Source organism: Chiloscyllium plagiosum, unplaced genomic scaffold, assembly GCF_037043375.1.
Source record: "Chiloscyllium plagiosum isolate Xiang-an unplaced genomic scaffold, Cpla_swu_hap1 HiC_scaffold_11, whole genome shotgun sequence".
Lineage (NCBI taxonomy): Eukaryota > Metazoa > Chordata > Chondrichthyes > Orectolobiformes > Hemiscylliidae > Chiloscyllium > Chiloscyllium plagiosum.
In genome coordinates this window covers 822,690-844,373 of record NW_028270149.1, presented here as the reverse complement: position 1 = coordinate 844,373, position 21,684 = coordinate 822,690, and the positions used below count along the sequence as shown (strand labels likewise).

General features: G+C 43.0%; 1 protein-coding gene across 2 annotated transcripts in view; it reads right to left on the bottom strand.

Annotated features, from left to right (window-relative positions):
* LOC122561991 (importin subunit alpha-4-like) overlaps positions 1 to 21,684 on the bottom strand; it is a 138,937-nt gene that overhangs the window by 95,722 nt on the left and 21,531 nt on the right. For both annotated transcript variants that reach the window (XM_087991823.1, XM_087991822.1), the window contains 2 exons: positions 17,872 to 17,901; positions 17,676 to 17,728 (listed from right to left, as the gene is read on the bottom strand). In XM_087991823.1, the coding sequence (XP_087847949.1) occupies positions 17,676 to 17,728; positions 17,872 to 17,901 (83 nt within the window). The remainder of the gene's footprint in view (positions 1 to 17,675; positions 17,729 to 17,871; positions 17,902 to 21,684) is intronic.

Sequence of the window (21,684 nt, the reverse complement as noted above, 5' to 3'; positions counted from 1 at the left end):
CCATGGATCTTTTGAAGTTCTCAGACATTCCTAGGTGGAGATTCTCTTTGAGTTTTATTTTGTAGACCAAATGTAATTCCAATGGTTTAAATAATATGTCAAAATAATTTTACCCTGTACTTGACAAATTCACATTTTTTCATTGTTAGGCCAGCATTGTGTGGGGTTCTCAAGACATTTCTGACTCTTTGACCACCCACTCTGGAACAAAGTTAAAGTTGATTCAACAATTTGGTTATACATTTGGGTGCTCAGAAATTCAGTCTTTATCGACCCATTCCAGAGAACAATGTCGGCAAACCACTTTGAAATTCATTTGTGCATTCAGTATCAGCAACCATTAAATGTTACAGAACAATATCAGCTGCTTTTCTACTTAGAGAATAGTTTTAATTGTAAATGACATGGACTCAATAGTTTTGCAATCTTTATATTTAAGATTCACCATTAGCTTGCCTTAATTTTTAGTAAGTTTCCTCCAGGACCTTGTAATTTGTTTGAGCCATTTTAGAAAATCTAATAACACTACACACTGCTCCTTTAGATAATTTAAACTCTGAGGACTGTTCACCCACTTCTAGTTAAATATTCCATTACTCATTGTCAGTTGCATTTATTGCTGCTAGGAAGGATTTGGAAACTGTGATGCTTTAACGATTTCTGCCCCTGTGCACTGGTTATCTGCATCCTAAGATGATATGGTGTTCAGATCTGTTGCCCTTGTCCTTTTAGGTGATAGTGGTCGTGTGTGTGAAAGTTGCTGTCTAATAAGACTTGGTGAATTTATGCAGTGCATCTTGCATACGGTAGGTATTGCTGCTACAAATAATCGGTGATGGAAGCATAGAATCCCTACAGTATGGAAACTGACCATTCAGCCTATCGATACACCCACGCTCCAAAGAACATCCCACCCAGACCAAGTCCTTCCTCATCCCTACTCCATGACAAATCCACTCAACCTACTTACTGCTGGACAATGGGAAGAAATCAGAGCATCCAGAAGAAACCCAGACAGATGTGGAGAGAATTTCACCCTAGGGTGGAATCAAACCCGGGTCCCTGGCGTTGTGAGGTAGCAATGCTAACCACTGAGCCACCATGCCACCCTGAGGGCAAGAGGGAATGAATGTTGTAGATGCGGTACCAGTCAAGCAAGACACTTTGTTCTGGATGATGTCAAGATTCTTGAGTGCTGCTGGAGCTGCAAATATCCAATCAAGTGGGGAGTATTCCATTACACTCCTCACTTGCGACTTGTAGATGGTGGACAGGATTGGGGGAATCAGGTGGTGAGTTCCTCCCTGCAGGATTTCTAGTCTTTGACTTGCTCTCATAGCCATGGTATTTTGTTTCTTGTCTATAGCAACCTTCAGGATGTTGATAGCAGGGGATTCATCAATGATAACGTCAAAGGTTGATGGTTAGATTGTCTCTTGTTGGAGATGATCATTGACTGTACAAAAGTTAACTGCCACTTATCAATCTACCCCAGATATTGTCCAGATCTTGCTGCATTTGACATTGATGCTTCAGTATGTGACTCACAAATGGTGCTGAACACTTGTTCAATCATCAGAAAATGTCCGCATTTCTAATTTCATGATGGAGGAGAGGTTATTAATGAAGACCTCTGAAGACGGTTTTGCTTAGAACACTGCATTGAGGAACTCCTGAAGTAATGACCTGCGACTGAGATGACTCATCTTTGTTATAACACTGTTAACAATATTGGACAAGTTAAGTTCTAAAATGAATCCTGCCTTGAGAGACCATACATTTGATTTTTGCAATACATTTACCATGCTGGTCAGTCACTAAACATATTCACAAGAGGCTGCCATTGTTCTTTTGTTAAGAGAACAAAATTTATTATGCATTAAAGGAAAAAATAAATTTTACACTGTAAAATAACTAGGTGAAACAGTATTACAGATATCAAAAATAAAGATACTTCCATTTTACCCCAAACAACGATTTGAAGAATACTCAAACCGCAGCGAGGGATCACCCTGTTTCATTTTAAAGTTCCTTGTTCAGTAACACCGCTGTAATTGGATTCTTTTCAATCAAGACAATTTCTTTCGTCAATGTCCCTTCCTGGGATCCATGCAGAAACTGTTATCACAATCATTTATTTCTTAACATGAGTTCCTTAAACTCTTCTTCCATAGCCGTTTGTTTCTTGAGCTTTTCTCAATGACTCTGAGCCATGACTTTGGAGATTGCTAAACTGCACTGCACCTTTTAGATGGTTAGGTCTTTCTAAAAGAAAGAGTTTATGTCTCCGTCTCAAAACATTTCTGACATTCGGTCACCCATTCTTGAACAAAGTTAAAGTTGAAATGGAAACTTTGTCCAATAGAGGGAATTGCCTGTGAGACTCAACAATTTGATTAAGCATCACCTTGTGGGGTGCTGAGATATTATAGCCCCATTCCAGAGAACAAGTTTGGCAAATCACTTGGAAATTAATTTGTGCATCAGCATTTTTCTTTTATGTAACCTATTGCTCTGATCATCCTACACAGATGTTATTACACATGTTTGCAGTATGCAGGTCTTGAACCTAGGCCTCATGGTCCAGGGGTATGGACGTTATCACTGCACCACAAGGAGGACCACTGAATTTAGTATCTCATAAACCATACAGATTAATTCCAGTTGTGCAGCTTAGGTGCACTGGCCATGCTAAGTTGTCCCATGGTGTCTAGGGATGTGCAGGCTAGATAGATCAGCCATGATAAATGCAGGATTGCTGGGATGCTCTTCTGATGGATACTTTAGTGTCAGTGGACCAAATGGCACCTAACTGCACTGTAGGGATTCTATGATTCTGTGTCAAAGGAATTCTTACACCTCGAGGTTTGAGAGAGCAATAAGCGGATGGAGGTGGGGGTAAAGGTGATAGATCGGAGAGTAGAGTGGAGCAGATAGGTGGGAAGGAATGTTGACAGGAGGGACAGGGCATGAGGGTGGTGCTGAGCTGGAAGGTTGGAACTGGGGTAAGTGGGGGGAGGGGAATGAGGAAACTGGTGATGTTCGCATTGATGCCCTGGGGTTGTAGTGTTCAGAGGCAGAAGATGAGGCGATCTTCCTCCAGGCATCGGGTAGTGAGGGAGTGGCAATAGAGGCGGCCCAGGACCTGCATGTCTTCTGCAGAGTGGGAGGGGGGAGTTGAAATGTTCAGCCACGGGATGGTGGGGTTGGTTGGTGCAGCTGTCCCGGAGATGTTCTCTAAAGCACTCTGCGAGAAGACATCCAGTCTCCCCAATGTAGAGGAGAATGCATCAGAAGCAACGGATACGATAAATGATGCGTGGAAGTGCAGGTGAAACTTTGATGGATGTGGAAGGCTCCTATATTAGGGCCTGAGATGGAGGTGAAGGGGGAGGTGTGGACGCAGGTTTTGCAATTCATGCGGTGGCAGGGGAAGGTGCCAGGACAGGAGGGTGGGTTGTTGGGAGGTGTGGACATGACCAGGTGGTCACGGAGGGAATGGTCTTTGCAGAAAGCATATACGGGTGGGAACGGAAATATATCTTCGGTGGTGGGGTCTATTTGCAGGTGGCAGAAATGGCAGAGGATGATGCGACGGTTTTCCAAAATTGTTCTCTGGAATGGGCCGATAATGACTGAATTTCTGAGCACCCAAATGCTTAACCAAATTGTTGAGTCAACTTTAACTTTATTCAAGAGTGGGTGACCAAAGAGTTCTCTACACTGGGGAGACTGGATACCTTCTTGCAGAGCGCTTTATGGAACATCTCCGGGACACCCGCACCAACCAACCCCACTGCCCAGTGGCTGAACATTTCAACTACCCCTCCCACTCTACCAAGAACATGCAGGTCCTGGGCCTCCTCCATCGCCACTCCCTCACCACCTGACATCTGGAGGAAGAACACCTTATCTTCTGCTGCGGAACCCATCAACCCCAGGCATTAATGCGGACTTCACCAGTTTTCCCCCCCCACTGTAGGAAAGTAAATTATGAAGCATATAATATGGGAAATTGTGAATTTGTCCATTTTGGTCAAGAGAATTAAGAAAGCATATTACCTAAACTGTGGATATTGAGGAGCTGAGATGCAGAGTGATCTGGGTGCCCAAGTTCATGAATTGTAAAAGGTTAGTATGCAACTACAGAAATTGTTTAGAAAAGCTAATCTAATGTGATCATTTAGGGAATCAAATCAAGGGAGGTTATGCTTCAGTTATACAGGATATTAGTGAGATCATATCTGTTGTGTACAGTATTGGTCTCTATTTAAGAAAAAATGTAAGCGTGCTAGAAACAGTTCAGGGGTTTACCACATTACTTCCTGGCATGGATGGGTTGACTTATGAGGAAAGTTTGGACAGGCTAGGCTTGTATCTGGAGTTCAGAAAAATATGAAGAGAGTTGATTTGACGCAGAGAAGCAAGTGGTCTTGACAAACTGGATGTATAAAGGATGCTTCGTCATTTGAGAAGATCTTGAACTAGGGCACACTGTTTAAGGCAATGAAATGGAAAAGGGATGTGTGTTTTTGGAACTTGCTTCCTCAAAAAAAAAGGTGGAAGCAGAGTCTTTGAATACTTTTAAGATGGAAATAGGGACTTGGCAAGCAAGGGGCTCAAAGGTTATTGACAGTAGCAGGGATATGGAATAATTGGATCAGCCTTGATCTTATTCAAAGTTGAAGCGAGTTCAAAGGTCTAAGTGACTTATTCCAGCTCCTAATTTCTATGCTTAAATGCAATTCTTCAATACTTTTGTTGCTATGTTGCCAGGACATTCAATGCTTCTAGAAGTCTCATGGAGTGATTCAAATTGATTGAAGATTCATGTCAGTGATGCCAGGACCCTCATCAAGACGACAAAATGAATGATCCATTCAGCACTTCTGGTTGAAGATGAATACAAATACTTCAATATTGTCTTTTGCACTGATGTGCATGGCTCCCACATCATTGAGGATAGGGACAGTTGTGAAACCACCTCCTTCTGTTGGTTTAACTGCCCACCATTATTCGTCATGATGTAGAGATTGCAGACCTTAGAATGTATTGATGAATCCTGGGATTGTTAAGCTCTATGTATGTTGTGTGTCTGCTGCTGTTTGGCATACTACTCCCATGTTATAGCTTTTAAAAGTTGACAATTCATTTTTAAGTATGCCTGCCGCTGTTCCTGTCATGCCCACCTGCACTCTTCAATAAACCAAAGGTGATCCCCTGACTTGATGGTAATGGTGGAATGTAAAACATGCCAGACTGTGAGGTTGTAGACCATATCAGAGTACAAATCTGCTGCTGCCGATGATCCAAAGCACTTCGTAGATGCACATTTTTTGAGTTGCTAGATCTGTTTGCAGTCTGTTCTACTTAGCATGGTGGTAGTATCACATAATATGAGGGACTGTATCTTCAATGGGAAGGCAGGATGTTTGACTCCATAAGGACTGTGCAGTGATCACTAGTAATAGTGCAATGAACAGCTGCATCTGCAACAACTAGAATGTTGAGGATGAGTTCAAGTAAGGTCTTCCCTCACCACCTGCCGCAGTCACAAATCGAGCAGAAAAGTCAATTAGGAGCCTACTTTCCATTATTCGTTCATCGAATGTGGGCATTGCTGACTACTGAGCCACTTTCCGAGATGAATATTTAAGTTTTGTATCCAGAGTACATTGTGTCCCCCTCACCCTCAGTGCTTTCTCCAAGTACTGGTCAATGTGGAGGAGAACTGATTGATCAGCCGAACTAATGGGGGGGGGGAACGTGGGATTGTGGTGAAGGGGGAGGGGGTTGTCAGATTTCCTTGCCATACCTTCATGGCATCAAATGTTGAGATTTCCCAAGGCAAGTCCCTCCAGACTGTATATTTCTGGATTAGCTGTTCTGCCAGGTCTGCTTTACTGGTAGGACAGGACGTGCCCAGCGATGAATTAAAACAAAGAATGCAGAAACTGGAGATCTGAAACAAAGAAATTGCTGGCAAAACTCATCAGATCTGGCAGCGTCTGTAGAATAAAGAAGATTAACATTCCAAATCTGGTGACACTGATGAAGGGTCACTGGACTTCATGATGACACTGCTTTCTTCTCTCAGATGCTGCCAGATCTGATGAGCATACCCAGGATTGGTCATGCCTGAGGCTGTGTCCACAATATATGATTCCATGAGTAGGATTACGCAAGCTGTTAGTTAACTAGACTGCAGGTCAGTTCTCCCAAATTTTTGCACAAGTCCCCAGATGTTACTAATGAGGATTTTGTAAAGTAACAGGGCTTAGAGTGGGAGATGTACAGCACAGAAACACACCCTTCAGTCCAACTTGTCCATGCCAACCAGATATCCTAATCTAATCCAGTCCCATTTGCCAGCGCTTGGCCCATATCCCTCTAAACCCTTCCGTTGTATAGATCTATCCAGATGCTTTTTAAATGTTGCAATTGTACCAGAGTTTGCTGTTGGCATTTCTGATGCCTGGATTGATGCTTGTTGGTCCATCCACTTTCATTGTTTTGCATCAGATCGATACAACTAGGTGGCTTGCTGAGCCATTTTACAGCCAACCACATTGCACTGGGTTGGCAGGCACATATAAAGATGGCAACTTCTTTTTCTGAAGGGCACTGGTGAACTAGATGGGTTTTTATGACAGTTGACAGTTAAATGGTCAGTAATAGACTAGCTTTTTAACCCAGATTTTTTTTATATTGAATTCAAATTTCATCTGCCATGGTGAGATTTGCCTGGGGTTCTACCAGTGAAATTATCACTATGTCACCATCTTTCCACTTTGAGGGTGATAGTTTGAACATTAACTAATGTATCGAGAGTGTGGTGTTGGAAAAGCACAGGAGATCAGGCAGCATTCTAGGAGCAGGAGAATCAACGTTTCAGGCATAAGCCCTTCATCAACAAAGTCGAATCTCCTGTTCCTCGGATGCTGCCTGACCTGTTGTGCTTTTCCAGCAACACACTCTCATCTCTGATCTCCAGCATCTTTAGTCCTCACTTTCGATTCACTAACCAATTTATGTCAGTAATTCTTCTGTTTACAACTGTTTTGAGATGGCAGCTGTTTACAGCGTCGAGTACACCATGGACACTTGCACAAACTGCTGGCTACCAGCAGGAGTGGAAAGTCCCAGGACCAATTCTGCAGGGGAATGACAAGCATGGAGGAGCCATGAAAATTACCCATTTTTCATATAGGGAAGTTAATCTGCAGATTAATCTGTAGGTATTCATCTCACATGGTGACCCATTTGATTTTGTTATGGGATCCAGCTGTGTGAATTTGTTTTGTAATTCATTCACAGGATGTGGGCATTACTGACCAGGTGTGATGCGAATCCAGATATACCAGATAATACTGTCCCAAACACATGGACCTGCACAATATGCGACCACAGCACACGTTAGTACGAGAACACTTTGGGACCAGTGACCATAATTGTATTAGTTTTAAAATAGTTGTGGAAAAGGTTAGCTCCTGTCCACAAGTTAAAGTTCTAAATTGGGGCAAGGCCAATTTTGATGGTATTAAACAGGAACTTTCAAAAATTGATTGAGGGAGGCTGTTCAAGAGCAGAAGGACTTTTGGCTACTGGAAGGCTTTCAAAAACAAAACAGAGTTCAGAGCCAGCATGTTTCTGTTAGTGTGAAGGGTAAGGCTGGCAGAAGTGGGGAACACCAGATGACTAGAGATATGGAGGCTCTGGTCAACAGAAAGGAGACGTATGTCAGGTAGTAGTAGCTCGGATCAAGTCAATCCCTGAAGGAGTATTAGAGTTTTAGGAGTACCTTAAGAGCAAAATCAGGACAGCAAAAAGGGGAAGTGAGATAGCTTCGGCAGACAAAGTAAAGGAGAATTCAAAGAGATTCTACAAGTGTATTAAGGGCAAAAGAGTAACTAAGGAGACAATAGGGTCCTTTAAAGATCAAGAGATTTATCATGTGTGCAACCGTAGGAGATGGGAATGATCTTAAGTGAATATTTCTCATCTGCATTTACCGTGGAGAAAGACATGGAAATTATGAAACTCTGAGAAGTTAATAATAACTTGAAGAGTCCACATTACAGAAGAGGTGGTGCAAGAGGTCTTAAAAGTCATAAAAGTAGATCCCCAGGATCAAGTATATGAAAGGGATAACAGGACTGGCGTGTGAGGAGTGGTTGAATAGCTTGGGCTTATACTCACTGGAGTTCAGAAGAATGGGGATCTGACTGAGGTAGTCAGGGGATTGATAAGGTGAACGTTGAACAGATATTTCCCCGTATGGGACAGTCTCAAACAAGAGGGTTAGATATAGAGTGAGAAGAGGTCGGTTCAAAACGGAGATGAGGAGAAACTATTTCTCTCACAGGGTAGTAAATCTCTGGAACTCACTGTGATAGAGCGCAGTGGGGGCAAAATCAGTCAACAGATTAAAGAAAGAAATAGATGTGTTTCTTATGAAAAGCAGGATAAAGAGCTAATGGGAACACCAGGAGAATGGAGTTGAGACAAAGATAAGATCAGCCATGATCATGTTAATCTTGATCTCTTGCGATGTCTGATCATGATCATCTTGCAACCAGCGTGGGTTGCAAGGTTCAGTTCTGGATCCACTGTTGTTCATCACTTATACAAACAATTTCAATGAGGGTATAAGAGGCACTGTTAGTAAGTTTTCAGACAACTCAAAAATCGTTGAAGTGAAAAGGTTATCTCAGAGTACAAAGTGATCTTGATCAACTGGGCTGAAGAATGGCAAATAGTTTAATTCAGATAAATGCAAGGTGCTGTATTTTGGTAAGTCAAACCAGGACAGCACAATTAATTGTAGAGCCTTGGGGAATGTTGTCAAACAGACACCCCTAGGGGTGCTAGTGCATAGTTCCTTGAAAGTGGTGTCACAGGTAAAGGTGGTGAAGGAGGCAGTTGGCAAATGCTTGTCTTCATCAGTCAGAATAGTGAATACAAAAAATGCTACCCAATCACAGCAAGTCAGGCAGCATTCAAGGAGAGAAAGCAAGCTACGTTTCAAATCTAGAGTATCTAGCTTGCTCTCTATCCATGGATGCTACCTGACACTTTGTCAGTACAGATTCCAGAATCTGCAATAATTTGCTCCTACGCTGAATACAGCAGGTGGGACATCATGTTACAGCTGTAGGAGACATTGACGAGGCCATATTTGGAGTACTGCATACAATTCTGGTGACCGTGTTAACTGGAAAGGGTGCAAAAAAGATTTATGAGGATGTTATTGAAATTGGAAGGTTTGAGTTTAAAGGAGAGGCTGGATAAGCTGGGACATCTTTCCCCGGAGCGTAGAAAGCTGAAGGGTGATCATATAAAGGTTTATAAAATCACGAGAAGCACGGATAAATTGAATAGCCAAAAGCTTTTTCCCCAGGGTAGTGCACTCTAAAACTAAACAGCACAATTTTAAGGTGAGGGGAGAAAAATTTAAAGAGGGATCTGTGGGGCAATTTTTTCACATAGGGTGATGCATTTTTCAAACAAGGTGCCAGAGGAAGTGGTAGAGATGGGTACAATTATGTTTAAAAGACATTTGAACAGATACACAGATGGGAAAGGTTTAGAGAGTTATGGGCCAAACACAGACAAATGGGACTTGTTTAGTTCAGGAAAACTGGGCAACATAGTGAGTTGGACAGGACGGCCTGTTTCCGTGCTGTACACCTCCATGCCCATATTACATGTAAACTCTTTAACATTGCATTTCATCTGCAGAACTAAATCTTTACTTGATGAAATATGGAGACATTACTGATGAATTATTTATTTTAATAAGCACACAAGTTTTTCAATTTTCTTATTGTGATTTTTCTGCCGTGCAATATTTATAGCAAGGAAAGAGACTATTCAGCCAATCATACTAACGCTGACCAACTATTAGTCATCCAGCCGCATCCCATTTTCCAGTTCCTGGTCTACAACTTTGTAGTTTACAGCACTTCAAATTTTTTTTAAAATTCATTCATGGACAGGGGCTTTTTTGGCTTGTCCAGCATTTGTTGTTCAAGCCTAATTGTCCTTAAGGTGTTGGTAAGAGCTACCTTCTTGAACTCCTGCAGTCCATTTGCCCATTAGAGACACTACCAATCCTGTTAGGGAGGGTGTTCCAGGATTTTGACCTAGGGAATCCAAATACTTTTTAAATGTTATGAGGGTTTCAGTTTCTGCCATTCTTTCAGGCAATGAGTTCCAATTCCTCAAAACACTCTGGGTGAAAAGATTACTCAAAGAAACCCATCTAAATTGCTTACTTTAAATCTCGCAACAGTTTGGGAAAAGGAAATTCACTGTGTATTTCAAGTTTGCTGGAGATACAAAACTAAATGAAATTGAGAGGTGAGGCGGCAGCTATAGGGTGATTTGGATTTACTGAGTGCACGGGAAAATACATGCCTGATGCAGTATAAGATTGTGAAGTTATCCATAGAATGGTATAGTATTATTTAAAAAGGTGTGATTGGGAAATGTTGATGCAATAAGCAACCTAGATGTAACACTAGTCACTGAAAACAAGTAGTTAGGAAAGCAAATGCTATTTTGGTTTTCATTACAAAAGGATTTGAGTATAGGAACAAAGAGGTCTGATGGCAGCTGTGCAGGGCCATGGTAAGATCGCCTCGACAGCACTGTGCATACCTGGGCCTGTGTTCACTGGAGTTCAGAAGAATGCAAGGAGATCTTACTGAAATGTATAAAATTCTGACAGGGCTGGACAGACTAGATGCAGGGATGATACTGCCCCTAGTTGAGGGGCCCAGAACAAGGGGTCAAAATCAGGATTGGATCTCAATCTCTAAGTCATTTGGGACTGAGATGAGGTGAAATGTCTTCACGCAGAGGCCGGTGATCCTGTGGAATTCTCTACCACAAAATGCTGTGGAGGTGAGGTCACTGAACATATTTTTAAAAAAAGATTTCTAAAACCTAAAGGGGTATGGTGACAGCACAGGAGTATGGCACTGAGTTAGATCAATCATTTTGAGATTAGATTAGAATCCTTACAGTGTGGAAACAGACCCTTCGGCCCAACAAGTCCACACTGACCCGCCGAAGCGTAACCCATCCAGACCCATTCCCCGACATTTACCCCTTCACCTAACACTACGGGCAATTTAGCATGGCCAATTCACCTAACCTGCACATTTTTGGATTGTGGGAGGAAACCGGAGCACCCAGAGGAAACCCACGCAGACACGGGGAGAATGTGCAAACTCCACACAGTCAGTCGCCTGAGGTGGGAATTGAACCGGGGTCTCTGGAGTAGTGAGGCAGCAGTGCTAACCACTGTGCCACCATGCCGCCCACGAACCATGATCATGTTGAATGATGGGGCAAGCTCAATTGGCTGAATGGTAAACTCCTGCTCCTATTTTCTATGTTTCGATGTCCCATGATTATAGACCCCCCCCTCAGCCAAGGAAAATAGGGCTTTCCTTTCCACTACCTGGACCTCTCATAAGTTTGTACACCCTAATTAGGTTCCCTCTCATCAATTCCAACTAATCTAACCACTCCTCATAACTAACACTTAAGTCCAGGCAAATGGATCTGAAGTGCAAAGGGACTTGGGAGTCCTAATCCAGGTTTCTCTTAAGGTAAACTTGCAGGTTGAGTCAGTAATTAGGAAGGAAAATACAATATCGTCATTCATCTATGAGGAATGTTTGGGGACTCTGGGACTATACTCACTGGAGTTTAGGAGGCCGAGAGGGCATCTGATTGAAAACTAGAATACTGAACAGCCTGTACAGAGTGGACATTGGGAAGATGTTTCCATTGCAGGAAAGACAAGGACCCATACATACATATATACACACACACACATACATAAATGATTTGGACGGAGATATAAGTGGTCTGATTAGCAAGTTTGCCGACTGATGGTCTCAGAAGGCTATGGAGGCCAGGTCATTAACTACACTTCAAACAAAAGATAGATAAGTTCTTGATTGCCATGGGGATCAAAGCTTACTTGGAGAAAGCAGGAAAATGGGGTTAATAAACCTATCAGCCATGCTTGAATGGTGGAGCAGACTCAATGGGCTGAATGGCCTAATTTCATCTCCTATGTCTATGGTCTATCTCAAACTAAAGAAGTGTTAGCTAATGAATTTGGAGAGGGCTAACAAGGCAACAGAGTACGCAATAAATGGGAGGATGCGGAATAGTGTAAAGGAACACTGGGACCGTGAACAGCATGTCCAGCAATCTCTGAAGTTATAGCAGATAAGGCGGCATACAGGATACTTGCCTTTATTAATTGATTTGGAGCTGCCAGTGTTGGACTGAGGTATACAAAGTTAAGATCATAACTTGGCAGTATTTCAAAAGTTACTGCTTTCACATGAACCTGTTGGACTATAACCTGGTGCTGTGAGTTTTTAACTTCATTAATTGAGGAATAGAATATAAGCACTAAGAGGTTATTTTGGAACCGTGCAAAACATTAAAATCTTCTCCCTATCCTCTCTCATATGAGTAAATCTTTTCTACAAAACAGTGGCCAGACCTACACGCAGTCCTCCACCTATGGTCTAATTAATATTTTAGATGGTTCCAACATAACCTCAGCTCTTATGTTCTATTCCTCAATTAATAAAGGCAAGTATCTCATATGGCGTCTCAACTGCTACACCTTCAGAGATCACTGCACATGCACTTCACTGTCCTCCGTTCCTATACACTATTCCACATCCTCCCATTTATTATATATTTGGTTGCTTTGTTACCTTTTCCAAATTCATTAGCTAGTACTTCTCTAGTTTGGAGATTCATTTATCACTGTTCAGCCTACTGATATCTTTGTGCAATTGCTGTAATAGGAGAGCTTTAATAACCCCAATATACTAGGATACTAATAATTATCCAGAAAACTTCCAGAATCGGTCTTTCTTTTCCAATAAGCGAGGACACATAGCTGGATCTGGGGAATGAGGTGAAATAATCAAATCATTTGCAAGACCATAAGTGAACAATGAGTTGCCTTTAGGAAGAGACAGTTCAATTGAGATACATTCCAGCAAACTGGAAAGGTACGAAGTTGGAGTTCCTTCAATGACAAAAGAGATGGAAACTAAGGTAAAGCAGAAAAGGGTGCATCTCAATTTCAGGTTGATAATAAGTGGAGATCAAGGTTCACAGAATTGTTATGGTGCAGAAGGAAGCCATTTGTCCCATCATATCTGCACTGACTATTTGAGCATTTTAACTTAGTGCCGGTCACCTGCCTTTTCCCTGCACATTGGATGATCATTTAAATAGAAACAATGCCCTCTCGAATGCTTTAATTAAATCTACCTCTACCACATTGCCAGGCAATGTATTCCAGAGGAGAAAGTGAGGTCTGCAGATGCTGGAGATCAAAGTTGAAACTTTATTGCTGGAACAGCACAGCAGGTCAGGCAGCATCCAGGGAACAGGAGATTCGACGTTTCGGGCACAGGCCCTTCCTCAGGAATGAGCAGAGAGTGTTCAGCAGGAGAAGATAAAAGGTAGGGAGGAGGGACTTGGAGGAGGGGCGTTGGAAATGTGATAGGTGGAAAGAGGTCAAGGTGAGGGTGATAGGTCGGAGTAGGATGGAGGCGGAGAGGTCAAGAAGAAGACTGCAGGTCAGGAAGGCGGTGCCGGGCTGGAGGGATCCGGCTGAGACAAGGTGGGGGGAGGGGGGATGAAGAAACTGGTGAAGTCCAAGTTCATCCCCTGCGGTTGGAGGGTTCCCAGTCGGAAGATAAGACGCTCCTCCTCCGACCGTCGGGTTGTTGTGGTTTGGCGGTGGATGAGTCCAATGACCTGCATATCCTCGGTGGAGTGGGAGGGGGAGTTGAAATGCTGTGCTACAGGTTGGTTGGGTTGGTTCGTCCGGGTGGCCCAGAGGTGCTCTCTGAATCGCTCCGCAAGGAGGCGGCCTGTTTCCCCAATATAGAGGAGGCCACACCGGCTGCAGCGGATGCAGTAGATGATGTGGGTGGAGGTGCAGGTGAATCTGTGGCGGATATGGAAGTTTCCTTTGGGGCCTTGGAGAGAAGTGAGGGCGCAAGTGTTGCACCTCCTGCGGTTGCAAGGGAAGGTGCCGGGAGTGGAGGTTGGGTCGGTGGGGGGTGTGGATCTGACAAGGGAGTCGCGGAGGGAGTGGTCTCTACGGAAAGCTGATAGGGGAGGGGAGGGAAAGATATCCTTGGTGCTGGGGTCTGTTTGGAGGTGGCGGAAGTGACGGCGGATGATGCGCTGGACATGGAGATTGGTGGGGTGGTAGGTGAGGACTAGTGGGGTTCTGTCCTGGTGGCGGTTGGAGGGGCGGGGCTCAAGGGCGGAGGAGCGGGAAGTGGAGGAGATGCGGTGGAGGGCACCGTCGACCACGTCGGGGGGGAAATTGCGGTCCTTGAAGAAGGAGGCCATCTGTGTTGTACGTATTTTGAACTGGTCCTCCTGGGAGCAGATGCGGCGGAGATGAAGGAATTGGGAGAATGGGATGGCGTTTTTACAGGGGGCAGGATGGGAGGAGGTGTAGTCCAGGTAGCTGTGGGAGTCGGTTGGTTTGTAGTAGATGTCCGTGTTGATTCGGTCGCCTGAGATAGAAACAGAAAGGTCTAGGAAGGGGAGGGAGGAGTCCGAGACTGTCCAGGTGAATTTGAGGTCGGGGTGGAAGGTGTTAGTGTAGTGGATGAACTGTTCAACCTCCTCGTGGGAGCACGAGGTAGCGCCGATACAGTCATCAATGTAGCGAAGGAAAAGATGGGGGGTGGGGCCAGTGTAGTTGCGGAAGATGGATTGTTCCACATACCCTACGAAGAGGCAGGCATAGCTGGGGCCCATGCGTGTGCCCATGGCTATTCCTTTTGTTTGGAGAAAGTGGGAGGATTGGAAAGAAAAGTTGTTCAGGGTGAGGACCAGTTCGGTCAGTCGAAGGAGGGTGTCGGTGGAAGGGTACTGGGTGGTACGGCGGGAAAGGAAGAAGCGGAGTGCTTTGAGTCCTTCGTGATGGGGGATGGAGGTGTACAGGGACTGGATGTCCATGGTGAAGATGAGACGTTCCAGACTATGTATTCCAGACCATGACTAGCCACTGTGTGAAAAAGTATTTTTCTCGTCTTGCAAAAGACTTTAAAACTGTCGGAGGTTAATCATCTCAGTTCCAGGAGTTTATCAGAGCAGTGTCCTAGACACAAGCAACCTCAGCTGCTTCATTAATGACCTTCCCTCCATCATAATGTCAGAAATGGGGATGTTTGCCAATGATTGCACAATGTTCAGCACCATTTGTGACTACTCAGATAATGAAGCAGTTTGTGCCCATGTACAACAACACCTGGACAATATCTAGGTACAAGACAATAACCATTTTCAACAAGAGAGAATCTAATCACGAGAGAGAATCTAATCTAATCACATTCATTGGCATCATCATCGAATCCCCTACTATTGTCATCCTGGGAGTTACTACTGGCCAGAATCCAAATTGAATTAATCATCTAAGTACTGTGGTTATAAGGGCAGGTCAGGGGCTAAGATTCTTGCAAGTAACTCACCTCCTGACTCCCCAAAGCCTGGCCAGCATTAACAAGGCACAAGTCAGGAGTGTGATGCAATTCTCCCCGTTTGCCTGGATGAGTACAACTCCAATTGCACTCAAGAAGCTTGACACAATCCAGGACAAAGGAGCCTGCTTGAATGGCACATTCATAAACATGCAGTCTCCACCACTGACGCTCAGTAGCAGCAGTGTGTGCCATCTACAAGATACATGGCATAAATTCACCAGGACTCCCAAGACCACTACAAACCTATGACCACTACCATTAGAAGGACAACGGCCGCAATTACATGGGAACACCACCTGCAAATTCCTCCCCAACAATCCTCAGTTATTGAAATACCTACATTGTCACACAGAATAGAAACAGACCCTGCAGCCCACCAACAAATGCCAAACTACACTAATCCTATTTACCTGCACTTGGACCATAGTCTATGTCCTGGCATTTTAAGCGTTCATCCAGACGCTTCTTAAATATTACAATAGTACCTGCCTCCATCACCATCTCAGATGGCACATTCCATAATTCAACCACCCACTGAGTGAGAAACATCTCTCAAATTTCTTCTAAACCACTTTCTCTTCACCTTAAACTTATGCCCCCTGGCCTTAGATGCATCCGCCATGGGGAAGAGATTCTTACAATCTACTGTCTATACCTTTCAATTTTATATACGTCAATCAGATCTCCTCTGTTCCAAGGAAAACAAATCTGGCCTATCCAGTCTCTCTTCTTAACGGAGACTTTTCATTCCAGGCAACACCTGAGACATTCCAGAGGACATGATTATTTATAGAATAGCACCAAGTCAGAGTCAGATGTACAGCACGGAAACAGACCCTTCAGTCCAACTCATCCATGCCGACCAGATATCCTAACCTAATCTAGTCCCATTTGCCAGCACTTGGCCCTTATCCCTATAAACCATTACTATTCATATACCCATCTGGATGCCTTTTAAATCCTGTAATTGTACCAGCCTCCACGCTTCCTCTGGCACCACCCTGAGGTGAAAAAGTTGACTATTGGGATCTTTTTATATCTTTACCCTCTCACCCTAAACTTAGAGCTTAGAACTTAGAATCTCCAAGTGTGGAAACAGGCCTTTCAGCCCAGCAAGTCCATACCGAATTTCCAAACAGTATCCCACCCATATTTCTCTACATTTACCCTGACTAATGCACCTAACACTGGACAATTTAGCATGGCCAATTCACCTAACCCAGACATCTTTGGATCACAGGAGGAAACCACAGCATCCGGAGGAAGCCTACGCAGACATGAGGAGAACGTGCAAACTCCGCACGGACAGGTGCCCGAGACTGAAATCGAACCCGGGTACCTGGGGCTGTGAGACAACAGTGCTAACCACTGAGCCACCATGCTGCCCATGTAGGGATTCTAAAAACTGTATTCTATACTATGCCCTCTAGTTCTGGACATCCACACCCAAGGGAAAAGACCTTGTCTATTTATCCTATCCTTCATTATTTTATAAACCTCTAAGGTCACCCCACAGCCCCGACTCGCCAGGGAAAACAGCCCCATCCTATTCAGCCTCTCCCTATAGCTCAAATCCTCCGAACCTGGCAACATCCTTGGAAATCTTTTCAGAACCTTTTCAAATTTCACAATATCCTTCCGATAGGAAGGAGACCAGAACTGCATGCAATATTCCAACAGTGGCCCAACCAATGTTCTGTACAGCTGCTACATGACCTCCCACTCCTGAACTCAATACTCTGACCAATAAAGCATCCCAAACACCTTCTTCACTATCCTATCTACATGCTACTCCACTTTCAAGGAACTATGATCCTGCACTCCAAGTTCTCTTTGTTCAGCATCAAGTCATGATTTGTTTGGATGGCCAAAGCAGACACTATGGGCTGAATGGCCCCCTTCTGCACGATAACACTTCCGTGAATCTATCTCCAAAAAGATGTTCAGGGCTATGCGGAAAGAGTGTTACAGTGAGGCTAGCTGACTGCTTTTGCAGACAAACTCATGGATACGATGAGCTGAATGTCCTCCTTTTGTGTTGTAACCATTCAATGGTTTGTATGAAATTCATGACATATTTAACTGAAACAAAATGTAAACATCAATCATTACCTGGCTGCTTGAACTGCACTGAGCTGTACCACGGGATTGTCACTCGAAGCTCCCTAAAAAAATCCAGAATAATTTAACATAAAGCCTCTAGCATTTAAGAAATGATCTGAATTTTTAAAGTTTTTAAATAAAAATACACATTTGCTTTTTAAAAATGATTTTGCAGTATTCTGCAGTGACCTAATGTTGCACGCACCTGCACAATCCCCGACAATGTGATTGATTGCTGCGAAAGAACAAAAGATTTATTTACATTTCTTTCCGTGGCACAGGTTCAGTTTAAAAATTGTTAACAAGAAAATACTTTTAACGAAAGTAAATTAAAAATTACATAGCATCTTGCTGAACAGACACTGATGGAGTAGTTGACCTATAGGCCCATCAAAACTACCACTCCATGTAGATAATTCCAAACATCCACAATCAACACTCCAACTATGCTGAAACACATGACTTAGGCTTATGGAAGGAATTGTTACTCTTCAAAACAAGTTGCAGAAGCTCATTGTATGTTGTCTACACTGTTGCAAGCAGTAGGGGAAGTTGTTTGCAGATTGCACACAGTCCCATGGTACCAGACGGGGTGAGATCTGGCCAGCAGATTGGCTTATGCATTTGTGATCAATTTTGGGTACCATAGATCATCTGTCTGATGACAACGCTCTGCTGGTTTTTGACCTCCAGAACAGCTCGAGAGTGTGAATAATATAGTGAGAAGCCTTCAGCCTTTAGAAAGGTAGATGGTCTCTCTCTCTGTGCGCAATAAAAATGTCTGAAGAAAGCCACTTATTTTCTCTCACCATTTGCTGTTAGCTGTTGCCCTTAACCAGAAACTAAGAGACTTTGCAGTTAGTGTTTGAGTTGTCCTGCGCCTTTTGTGAAGTGAACACACGAACAAATGAATTAGGAGTAGGACATTTGGCCCCTTGAGCTTGTCCAGCCATTAGATAAGCTCATAAATGATTGGTTGTGGTTTTTAAAAATTTATTCATGTGATGCTGGCATTTCTGGCTGGGTCAGCATTGATTGCCCCTATCCTTTGCCCCTATGGGAAAGTACTAGTAAGTTGCCTTCTTGAACCATTAACCCTAACCCTCAACCCCACTTCCCCATTTTCCCTCAACAGCCTTTCACTCATTTTTCAATCAAGAACCAATTCACCTAGTTCCAGTCTTTCATGCAAGGGGAAACATTCTTTTCAGATCTATCTTGTTAAATCCCCTCAGACTCGTACATGCTTCAAATATCATCACCTTTCAGTCAGCTAAATGGCAATAGATAAAGGCCCAGTCCAACCTTTTCTCCACAAGTTTAACTCTTCCATGCCAGTAATCATTTGATGAAACATTCCTGAACTGTTTCTAATGCAAGTATGCTTTTACTTAAATAAGATGAACTAAGTTGTATACAGTAATCCCAAATGTGGACAGGGAGATGGTGGCAAACTGGTAATATCACTGGACTATTAATGCATACCCAAGTTTAATACTCTGGGGAATCCTATCATAGCAGACGGTGAAAGCTGAATTTGATGAAAGAAAAACTGGAATAAAAAGCTAGGCTAATGGCAATCATGTAACCACTTACAATTGTTGTAAAAACCTACCCAGTTCACTAATGTCCTTTAGGGAAACAAATATGCTGTCCTTGCCTGATCTGGCCTACATGTGACTCCAGACCACAGCAATGGGTTTTAACTGCCTCCGGGCAATTAGGGATGGGCAATTAATGTTGGCCTAGCCAGTGATGCCCACATCCCATCAGTTAATTTTTTTTTTTAAAAAGTGAAATCAAGGCCCTGTTCAGCTTCCATAAAGAACCTGGAGAAAAGAGACTGAGGAACACAAAAGCCCTGGCAAACCAAAAGGATCAACTGGAGAATCCTTGTTGACCGGTGCTATTGAACAGTGATTCCCGGTTTCCTTCCTCTCTTCAGATAAAACTGAGTTTTCTCGTTTGTCTGTGAGAGGAGAGGGTTTAAAATTGGGTGAGGAGTTTAAACTAGCAGAGCCCTTATGTTGATAGTTCATGGTTGTTATTAGAATTTACTCATTTATAACAAACACTTAAGTACAGGAACCCCTGGTCAGAGTTTTCCATTAACTTGAGCCCCATGTTACATCCTTTGATTAAATATTTCTTGTAAGATGAAGATTAGTGGGACTAGAGTATCAGTACACCTGATCAAGTGAGTCATAAGAAGGGAATTTTTAGCTCTGGTTCTAATCTCTCTTACAAAGGGAAACATCTTCTCAGAATCGTATACATTATTCCCTATACATAAACTAAGATTATTTCTCATTCTTCTGAACTCCAATGAATACCAACCTTCCTTCATAAAGCTCTTCATTCCAGGAATGAGCCAAGTGAATCTTCTCTGAACTGCTTCGAACACAATCATAGATATTTTAAATCAACATGTTCAGGGAATACAACATGTTTAGGGTAGGTGGGACTTTAACCCAGACCTCTGACGCAATTATATCCTTTTCCAAATAAGAGACCAAAATTATACCTCTATCCACCAGATACTGCATCGTGGTTCCTTGGAGCAGTGTTTTTCACATTCCCTCACAAAAAGGATATGGAGGCAATGGAGAAAGTGAAAAGAAATTAAAAGTAAGATATTGTAACTGAGCATTTACACCCATGAGGAAAAAAGAGAAGTTGAGGAGAGGGACACCGATCAGAGGTCTTCAACATTCTGAAATTGTTTGATGGTCTAAATGTGCAGAATATGGTTCCACAAGCAGGTGAGATCAAAATTGCATCCATAAATAACATAGTCACTAATAAATCATGGGGGAAACTTAGGAGCAATTTCTTTCCCCAGGGATTAGCAAGGATAGTGAAAGCACAACCACAGGAACTAGTTGAGTCAAATAGCACAGATGCATTCAAAAGTAATTTAGATAGGTTCTTGGCACAGAAAGAAATACAGCAAACTTGCGACAGAATTAACGAGGTAAAAACACTGACTGCAGATGCTTGAAACCTGATTCTGGATTAGTGGTGCTGGAAGGGCAAAAGCCCCCGAAACGTCAATTTCGCTGCTCCTTGGATACTGCTTGAACTGCTGTGCTCTTCCAGCACCACTAATCCAGAATTGTGACAGAATTAGACAGGAGAGTGAACTGTGAGGAGGATGCAGAGATGTGTCATTCTGATTTCGACAAGCTGAATGTCTAAATGCATGGCAAATCATTGTAATGTGGATAAACATGAGGTCATCCTCTTTGGTATCCAAACCAAAAGGCAAATTATCTGAATGGTTATAAATTGGGAGGGGGGGAAACGTACAACAAAATTTGGGTGCCCTCGTACACCAGTCGACAGTGAAGGTAAATGGCATATTGGCCTTCATACTGAGAGGAGCAGGGACATTTTTCTGTAATTATTCAGGGCCTTGGTGAGACCACACCTGGAATACTGTGCACTGTATTTGAGGAAGGATGTTGTTGCTATAGAAGGAGTGCAATGAAGAGTTTACCATGCTGATTCCTGAAATGACATATGAAGACAGGTTGCATCAGTTAGGATCATATTTGCTGGAGTTCAGAAGAATAAAGGGTATTTCATAGAAACCTATAAAATTCTAACAGGACTAGACAGGATACATGCAAAATGGATATTCCCAATGGGAGGGGCGTCCAGAACCAGGGGCATAGTTTTAAGGATATAGGGTAGATTATTTAGGATTGAAATGAAGAGAAATTTTTTCACCTAGAAATTGGTGAGCCTTTAAAATTAACCACAGAATGCAGTTAAAGCCAAAACAATGTCTGATTTCAAGAGGAAGTTGTGGTTCGCTCTTAGGCAAAAGGGATCAAAGGATATTGGGAAAAGTCTATTGAGTTTGATGATCAGTCATGATCATAATAAATGACAGGGTAGGCTTGAAGGGTGGAATGGCCAACTCCTGCTCCTATTTTCTATGTTTCTATGGTATGCTGATAAGGATGGATGAAATAGTGTGGAAGGAAGCTGGAGCATAAATGCAGTCCAGAAC